Genomic DNA, 10,342 nt, shown 5'->3' with positions numbered 1-10,342 from the left:
CTGAATTTCTGATTCAAAGAAAAGTTATACCAATTCAATTAATTGCCTTCCGGATTATATACTGCACCATATATTTTTACCAAAATACTAAAGCCGGTATAAAGCAATCTTCGTAAATTTGGAAATGCATGTGTAGTTGACTTAGGTGACATCATTATCATTTCTAATTCTTTTAAAGAATGTTCGAGTAATACTCGGACTGCGATACATCTTTAGGATTTACTATAAACACAGACAAGAGCTATCTGAAACCTTATAAAGAATGTTGTTTGTTATGTTGGATCCAATTTCAGTAACATTGAATTAAGAACTTTTAATATATCCACATTCAACTAGAATATTCTTTACTTCTTTGATATTTTTACTTTTTTACCTTTTTCATTAATTGTCGATTCACTTGATAACAACGATGGAATAATTAAGAACTTCTCTTTCATTTTAAGGTCACAAAAAGTCCAATATCTTCATTCTCCAAATTTGGTCAGAAAACAAAAATCAGATATTGAGTGCAACCCTGATAACAGAATGTCCGTGGTTGTATGTAAAATTCTGTGGTTTGTGGCAGTTAGTAGGCCAAAATCGCCAAAACCAAATGATTAGAATATTGACATAGATCATAGAAATGTCACATAATCATATTTCATTATTAATGTAAAATTTTTCGTCCACTTAGCATTCTCAGCATTTTCCTAATTATAAATCATTTAGTAACTATTTTTTCAATTTCTTCATTTGACTTGCGCAGTAAATGACGTAGTGACGTTTCACAACACATCGCGTAGTGTCGACAGTGAGCGGAGACGACGGTTTTGTGAAATTGTTAGACGCTTTTTGTGAAATCTATCCTGGAAGTTTTGGCAATAAAAACTTCAACTACACGTTCTGAATTGTTATAATATGAGTAATGCACCCAACGAAAATGGATCAGGTCTAGAGCAGCAGGTGAGTGGAAAATTTCACGAATTTTTAATGCTACCACGTTTCTCCTACCCGGAAGCCCTGACAATGGAGGTCGTGAATTCTTCCACTATTGATCGGCTCCTCAATCGTAGCATAATCAAATTGTTTTTTTGAAAAATCTAATTTGGGTTGTAAAAAGAATTCTTATTACTCAAGTCAAATTGAGTTTGATTTATCGTACTTATTTACTTTCATGCATGTTTCGAAATGATTCCAAAAATAACAAAGAACTCAGATGTAATATCAAACGTAATCTTGTCTCTTTTAGTTGATTATTGTATTTGTTATGTAAAATGTAATTGAAATATGTAATAACAGATGAAAGTATGTAGGTAATTTTGATTTTATCCCATTCATCACCTCCATTAAATTTTGCACTCCAGAAAAATTATCTTGTGAATAAAGGAAATATAGGTTTTGAGTGAATCTTGAATGTTTCTGTGTTAGAGCTAAACTGTAATGCTGGAAATTTTATTTTTATGCCCTCCATTCTTCCCTACAAAATATAGATATAAGTAGATTTTTTTAAATAGATGCACATGTATTTATTATCAAAAAAAAGTAATACAAATTATGAAACAAAAATTAAGTGGCGCTTTGGAGCGACGCGACGTGAATAATTACAGTGGTTCATTTGCTTTTTCATCTGCAGGAAAACCCGGAAAAACCTGTAGCACTACATCATCTGAAGATCATGATCTACCAATGTCCTCTCTTTCATAAAATACATTTTTGGGAGCATCAATTCTTTTATTTTCGTGATCTTCGCTTTGTATTTGTTAATTACCATGATTACACCACAATACATATGTTTATTTGGAATAAATTGTTGAGCAGGATTTTTCTCTATAATATCTTACCTCAAATTAAATACTGCATGGTATTCATAGACTGTGTTATGTTGAATTTTGTTTTTCGTGGATATTTATTGACTCAAATAATTCGATGTTAGAAACTGATACTGGTTCATAGAACACATCTCGTAAGACTAAAGTTGAAGCTATGAACCTTTGGTTGAAATTTCCAGGTTGTGGACGCCATCTACAAATCAATTTTTTCAAATCATCAACATAATGTTAATACATAAATATATGTAATTTTTAGAATTCAGACATGATGAGCAGAGTGTGCATATGCAAAAGCAAGTTACACTTTACTAGGAAATGAATATTTTGAAATAAAATCCCATAATATTCATTTCTCCAAATACCTACTCTGCAGGTTCTGGTGAATACTTGCCGAAAAACAATTACTTCCTCGGCTAATACCAAGTTGGATATTGAATTATATTCGACACGTTCATGTAAGATACCTCATAGAGGTTAGTCTCGCAGATGTTTATCACTCATCCAGCAGCAGGACCATGCTGAGACCATTTGATTTTCCAAAGTGAAAATGAAAATTGAAATTGAATTTGAGCATAAAATGATCTACTGAAAACCAATAGTTCATCCTTTATAGTTAAAGTGGAAGTGAAAGTGAAGATGAAAGTTGATGCTGCATAAATCCACCTTAAGACCAAGAACTGAGAGTTCAACCATATCAAATCAATGAAATACTGAGAACTATGCTTAGAAAGTTGACTAACATTCAACTGAACTAAGATCTTAGATCCAAACTCGAGCACACTCCAAACTGAAATAATTACAGCTGTCATTGAACAGACATTTCAAAATGATTGTTTCAAATTTGTATGTATTATAATAATAGTTGAAATTAATGAAAAAGCGTTTAACATTTTTTTTTCAAATGAATCTATTTTCAGTAGTACCTATAGTACCTAGATTTCTAAATGGTTGTCTGCGGAAGCCTGGGGTTTCGTAGAAGAATCACAGGGGTTCTAGCTCTTTCAGAGATCTAAATACCTTGCAATTGGTTAAAAGCTCTTTTAGTTCTTCCATTTGTGAAGACTTGGTGAAGAATTTTTTTTCTATCAACTCCTGGTGTAAGCTGTATGCGGTATGGGTGAAATTTGTTATCTTTCAAACTTGTGGCAACTGAAAATTTTGATATTTCCAAATCTTTACTTACTCACCCAACACACTGATTAAGGATTTTCTGCTGAGCAGTTTTCATCAATTAATACTGTTTTAGCACGACCCTTTTTTTTGTATTCAATATGATTCCTTCTCGCAAATTGTTCTCTCATTAATTTAAAACAAGATTTCACCTGTTGATGCAATCTGTCGCAATATTTTGCAGCACACACAAGGGAACACAAATAACAGTTTTCCTCGCCTACACCTAAAGCATACACCATTCCAATTATTCGCGATAAAGTAACACAGTTTTGGTGTATATCGCCACACATTTGTGGCGATATACAAAGTCGTAGCCAATTTCAGTGTTTAATGATTGGTGAAACATTTCAAATCTTAAATAAATTAGATTCAAACTATCCAGACAGACGTCAATCACAGATGAAACATTTTAGAATATCGAAGAAACGATTTGAGAAAACAGGTAATATCAAATACTGTAGTGTAGAATCTTATTAAAATAATGTCACGGAAGACCCTTGCGGAGGCTAGCGACTAGATTTAGGGAGTAGGCAGATTGAAGGTCCGGCATCAACTCAGAAAACCTTTGCAGAGTGTCACTACCTGATGAGTAGGCAGATTGGGACCTCAGTGTAGTGATAGCTTCTTGAAAATGGCTTTAAAGTCGAAGCTGAAAGGTCTAACTACCAAAAACACAAGACGTGCTTCAACATACTTATGTATATGCCAATGCTGAACTGTATAGTTCACCTCCTAATGACCCCAACTATGTTTGTTATACATGTCTTGAGAAGAGAGTCACAGTTCTGGTATTCGAGAGGAGTGTTTTTATTGATTCATCTATGCCAAGGTTTCAATTCTTCCTTCCAGTATTTTTATGGTATTCAATTTATTTTACAGTTTGCTGGTCTGGACTTGCAGAGTCGCAGCTCTAGCGGCCGCTACGTGCCTCCGCATCTGCGCAATAAATCGAATCAAAGTCAATCTGATAATAGCAGCAGCTACGATAATCGTTTTGACAAAGGACAAGATTCTAGAGGTGGCGGTGGAAGGGGAAGCAGCCGCAGCAACTATAACAGGGACAGTCGAGATAATCGTGGTGGTGACTTTTCCAGCTTCAACACTAGAAATCGAAGAGATAATCAAAATGGAGATGATAGGTAAAAAAAAATAACATATTGCATGCTACATTAAATTTACTGAACACGAACCTAATACGCATACATAGACTGTTGATTATTCAATATCATATGGTAGTTAATTGTACTCTGAGAGCCCCCTAGGAAATAGAGAAGGTTGTTTCCTGTCTTAGGGTAATTGTGAATTTGATAATAATATAAAATGAAGTCATTGAAATATGATGCGAGTTTCTCCAAAAAGAACTTCTCCATAAAAAATTATGGAGAAGTAGTGTAGAAGATATTTCTCTTATCAGTTTCATTTATTTGTTTCAATACTCGTTAATACCCTCACAAATACGATTGAAAAAATGTTATATAAATTAAATAGTTGTTGACGACTAAATTTGTCAAGAGGAAAAGTCTTGTCAGTTCCAATTTAACAAGCACTTTCTGCAAAAGTTCGAGCAGTTCGATATAAAATTTCGCAAGTAGTATAGCAAGCGCCATGCTTGATGGCGAGCGATCGCGCAGGTATAGACCCTCCCAACTAAATTCCTATTGGATTACGATAAGCCCTTTGCCGACCAGTGTCGTACCTATAATTAGTTTCAATTAGGGTATTCAGACGCCAAATGTCAACAGCATTGGAGGACAAGTGATGTTACGCCTCTGTACAGAGCATTTGTATGTCTTACAAGAGCTGTAGTGGGGGTTATATTGAAAATGAGTTTGTGCGCATGGGAGCGGGCTCGCCATCACGTTTGACGCTTGCTGTATAACCTTTCACAATCCACCAATTTAGAAATTGGATCATTGGTATGATAGGAATATATTCATTACATTCCAGCAGCACTCGCATTTCTTTGTTTTCATTTGTTGTAACACTGAAATTCAATTACTGTCGAGCAATGAGACTAGAGTGAAAACAAAAGCGGTGTTCACAGATTTTATTGAAGCTACTGCACATAAAATTCAATGGTGATCGTAGCATAATATTTGTGCGTGATGCTTCGCAATAGAATTTCAGATAGTGTCGACCTTCACTTCTTGGTACTAAGAAATTGATTTCGGGTAAAAGAACCGTACTCTCAATATTGTTGTTGAGTAATTTATGCAGGAATTTTATACCAAGGATAACTCTCCTATTTTCCAAAGATGTCATATCAAATCGTGTCAACAATATGTTATGATCGATGCTTCTCGTGGGGTATTGACCATCAACTTTTAGACATAAGTATTTTAGGAACTTCCTTTGTACGCTCTTAATTGATGTTTTTTGGAAGTCATAAACCGGATTCTATAACTTAGATGTGGCATACGCAAAATATAGTAATTTTAGGGTTGAAGTTCTTGCCATTTCTGTAAATGAATCCAAGCATCCTATTTGCATCAGCAGTCATATTTCTAATATGTGTTTTAAATGTTAATTTACTGTCGTATGTTATACCAAGATCTTTTATCTCACGTACGCGGTTGATTGTAGATTTGTTGATTGAATAATCGTACATTAAAGTTCGCTTTTTTGTTGTAAATGATATTATTTTATATTTGGATACGTTCAGTTGTAGACGATTATCATTGCACCAAAGTTTGATTACAAATAATTCATGTTGTACACGTTGGCAGTCAGTAATGTCGTCGATTTTATGATATAGAGGTTGCCAAATCATTAATAAAAATTAAAAATAAAAGAGGTCCAAGATTGGAACCTTGTGGTACCCCAGATGTAACTACGTACTGGGCCGATTTGAAAGATTCATATTCGACGATTTGTTTTCTGTTAATTAGATATGATTCAATTAGAGTGAACAGTTGGTTAGAGAGTCCCAATTTTGTGAATTTGCTGAGAAGAACGTAATGGTCTATTTGATCGAAGGCTTTTTGAAAGTCTAAATAAACAACATCGACTTGTTTTTACTTGTCCAGGTACGTACAGAGATATTGATTTAAACACAAGATTTGTCATACATGATCTTTGTTGTACGAAACCATACTTAGTAGGAGAAATAACTTTTTGAATATGTGAGTTCATAACTTTTTGCACACATATCTCGAAGAGTTTAGAAAAGTTACATAAAATTGAAATCGCCCTGTAGTTTGTGATATCGCTAGAGTCGCCTTTTTATAATATCGGACAAATTCGAGCCGTTTTCCACTGCTCAGGGAAGGCACAAGTTGATAAAATCAAGTTGGATATGCTTATTAGAGGTATGGAGAAAACGTCGATACAGTCCTTTATCACAAGACTAGGAACATTGTCATTGCCTGCGGTGAGTTTATTTCTTAATTTTTTTGAAGCTGTAATAATATCGATTTTAGAGAAGGCAGCGATGTTCAATGCATCTAAATCAGAATCATGAGAATTTTCACGAAGCATATTCTCGTCCGAAACCAAGTATACACTTCTGAAATAGGCTTATCCCCCAGGCTTATCAAATACCTCATTATCAAGTTTCATTATACCCGGTATATGCGAATGACCTTTTTTATTGTGTATGAAAGACCAGAAAGTCGAGCTGTTAGATAAAATATTATTTTCAGCTGAGTTTGTCAATTGACTATATGCTGCTTTTATTGTAGTTCTGACAGTTTTTCTCAGATCCGAAAATTGATTTTGATAAAACGCTGTTTTATATTTCTTATAGTTTTTATATGCTGATTCCTTTTTCTTTATATGGCTGATAACGTCGGCGTCGAACCATGGGGGAAATTTACGTGTTTTCAATGTTCTCAGTGGAACTGTTTGAGAGAAGATGCTGTGTAATTTTTGATATAATAAATCACATGCCGAGTTGATGTCAGTACATTCAGAAACGTCACACCATTCGGTTGTTCTGATCAGTTCATACATAGCTGGAAAGTTTGCTTTGCGAAAATTAAATTGCTTAATAGCGTCTGTTGTATTAATAGCAAAGTCATTGATATGAGGAGTACGATAGTTCAATGAAATAGAAAGTGCAGGCTGATGAACGTCTATGCTAACAAAAGATTGATCACATTTCGAGACGATACAATCGTCACACTTGGTTATAACTAGATCCAGTTGGCAATTATTAATATTCGTTATCGAGTTGTACTGTTAAGTTGAGGATGTACTGAGTAGATGAACAACACCGATTCTGGCTCACCGGGAGTGGGGGGAAACGTCATCGAAATCGACGCAGGATGGAACGAGTATAGTAGCGATTTAAGCGTGGAACTCCGCCCCTCGGCCCCCTTGGTACTCCACCTAACCTATCGGCCCCCTTGGTACTCCACCTAACCTATCAGCTCCCTCAGCCCCCTTGTCACGTTCCAGTCACGTGATTTTAATTAAAAAAAGTTTATAGTTATGAGATTCGAACCCACGACGTCCGCGCGGTAGACATTGTCCTTAGCCTCTACACCATCGTAAGATATTGAAGTTAACTGCGAATGTTGGGTATTTATAGCGTTAGTTTTGTCGGGACCGAAATTGACTCATTCATTATACTTGACAGCATTTTTTTTTTATTTCCGTAGATTGTAATCGTCATTATCATATTGAAGATAGGAAAATATACTTAGATTTGGGAAATAATTAATATTTCATGTAAAGATGTGCATGTGTGTGTGTGTAAGAGCGAGAGGCGCGTGTGACGTAATCGATGCACAAATTTACGTGGCTTTGCGTATATTGAGAGATTCATTTTAATAATTTATCGTACAGAATTGTTTCATGTCCTGTTATCAGTAACCGCACAAAAATAGGCGCTCGATTCATCGATACAAAAGTATATGGAAACAACAAAAGTTATAGAACACACAGTCATCTATGAGTCACTAGCTGAACTATCTATTGGTTGAAGAAGGACACTGTAAACACTAGACTCATAAGACTGCATCTGTCAATACATGCCAGCATGGCAGGTTCGGCGTTGCCAGTTGTACAATAAATCATTGTTTATGGGGCAATGTAGCGTTGCCGGTTTTGGAATTAATCGTGAAATACTCCACGAAAATTGAAAGCGCGAAAATAATATATTTTATAATAATGAATCAGATTTAAGAAAAAATATGACAACCTGCGATCCGTCATTGTATATGGGGTGTTTCAAAATACATCATTGAAAACAAACATGACGTCGAAGTGTACAGGGTGCGTCAAAATATATTTAAGAAAAAACATGTCCGTTTAACAGAAGTCTAGCATTCCAACATGTCGGAAGTCTCGTATCTTTGTTAACCAAGTTAGCATCATCAGGAGAAAGAGGAGATTCAAAAGTGTCGAGAGGTTAAGCATTGTGGACTCAACGTGAGGGCAATGGGAGAGCGAAGTATTCGACAATGACATTTCAAAATACGTTATTTTGCATAAGTTTCGAAGGAAAACGATCTTCCGTACGTCTTTGGTAAACAAAAATTAGTATTACAATGGCATTCAGAGTATACAGACGTAAAGTAGAGGAATTTGAGAGACGTGTCCAACATTTACGTCAAGATATTCAATTATATGAGGAAAAGAAAATGGTTCTCAAGCAGTTGAATAATTTACACATTCAAGACAAAGTGTTCCAGCCTCAGAGTGTAGAATACGTCGTCAACGATGCTGAAAAACAAATTTTGTACTTCCGACTACAATAATTTCTGTTCAATATGTAAACGTACCGAATATGGGTGAAATTCCTAAGAAATATGCTTGAAGGCTAGTGTAAACAATGGAAATCGATTCGTTCGACATCAGTCAATGAGGGTATTTGCGCAGGCGCAATTCCAAAGAATACACCATTCAAATGTGAATTGAAAAATATATTTCAAGATCTTCGTCATTAAAAAAAACTGTTGAATTTGTTCCAGAACACACAACGAGGCAAGAGAAAAAGAAGTCACAAATGTAATTTGACGTTTATAGAGTTATCATAGAATCTACGATATCAGTATGTATTCTAATTAGACTTGTACAACAATTATGAATTTTAATAAAAAAATGAATATTTTGATTGAAACAGTAAATTTTTTGTTTTATTTCAAGTTGGTAAAAATATATAATATAGGTATGCAGCATTATCGCTCTCACTTATTGATAAAGCCAGAAACGTGGCTCAAAGTGACGAAACAAAGGCTCTTTGTTTGATTGCATAATATGTCATCACCTATTTTCCTATTCTTAGCCAAGGTGACATTGATCACTGTCAATGCCGAATCAGCACCCAGAGATATGCAGTTCTCAAAGCGACGGAACAAAGGCTCTTTGTTTGGTTTTGAAATATGTCATCACTTATTTTCCTATAAATACCTCCTGCGAGGCAAATTGATGAGTTAGTTGTATCAGTGATACTAGTGACAAGTGCAACGATTTTATCTGAAAGTAAGTGTTTTTCATGTTCACTTTATGAATTTTTATTGCAAGATTTTTTATACGTTTTTGACTTTTTCACAAAAGAATTTATTCAAATTTAATTTAATTCAAAGGTCGTGAGAGTTGTTGTTGAATTATCATTAATTTTTCAAAATTTTTCTCAGATTAATATACTTGAGTGTTTTTCTATACATATTTTTTGAGGATTAACGTTTTTTTCAATTATTTTGTAATACAAAACGGTTCAGAGGTATTTACGTATTCCTCAAGCCAACCCTGGACTACCATTTTTATCCTAGATACATCAGAAGATGAGAAATAACAATTACTGATATTTCTCAATCTTTAATAATGAATAAAAGATAAGAACCGGTAATTGCTGACATCCATTTTTCTCGAATACTATCTCTTACAGTAATTATTGTACCGCACGTAAAACGGTCGAAAGCGCACGAAAAACGATCGAAAGCGCACGAAAAACGACCGTAAACGCACGTAAAACAACGTATTTTGAAATGTCATTGTCGAATACTTCGCTCTCTCATTGCCCTCACGTTGAGTCCACAACGCTTAACCTCTCGACACTTTTGGATCTCCTCTTTCTCCTGATGATGCTAACTTGGTTAACAAAGATACGAGACGTAGTGCCCTTTTGGCATGTTGGAATGCTAGACTTCTGTTGAACTGACATGTTTTTTCTTAAATATATTTTGACGCGCCCTGTACACTTCGACGTCATGTTTGTTTTCAATGATGTATTTTGAGATACCTTGTAACATTGAGGGATCACACTTTGGAACGATACAGCCTCATTAGTCTGTAACGTTTTTTTTAATCTGATTCATTATTATTAATATATCACTTTCGCGCTTCCAATTTTCGTCGAGTAGTTGACGATTAATTCCAAAACCGGCAACGCTACATTGCCCCATAAACAATGATTT

At 34.9% G+C, this 10,342-nt stretch overlaps 1 protein-coding gene across 1 annotated transcript in view; it reads left to right on the top strand.

Annotated features, from left to right (window-relative positions):
• Positions 1-589: 589 nt before the first annotated feature.
• Positions 590-10,342, top strand: part of bel (ATP-dependent RNA helicase bel) — a 51,865-nt gene continuing 42,112 nt past the window's right edge. The window contains exons 1-2 of the mRNA XM_074176371.1: positions 590-942; positions 3,861-4,120. Coding sequence (XP_074032472.1) covers positions 898-942; positions 3,861-4,120 — 305 coding nt within the window. The 5' untranslated portion in view covers positions 590-897. The remainder of the gene's footprint in view (positions 943-3,860; positions 4,121-10,342) is intronic.

Source organism: Leptinotarsa decemlineata, unplaced genomic scaffold (assembly GCF_025532065.1).
Source record: "Leptinotarsa decemlineata unplaced genomic scaffold, Ldec_3_MD MMD2_P_RNA_scaffold_14, whole genome shotgun sequence".
NCBI classification, from domain to species: Eukaryota; Metazoa; Arthropoda; class Insecta; order Coleoptera; family Chrysomelidae; genus Leptinotarsa; species Leptinotarsa decemlineata.
Note: the sequence above shows the minus strand (reverse complement) of the source record. Positions and strands in the feature narration are given on the sequence as shown.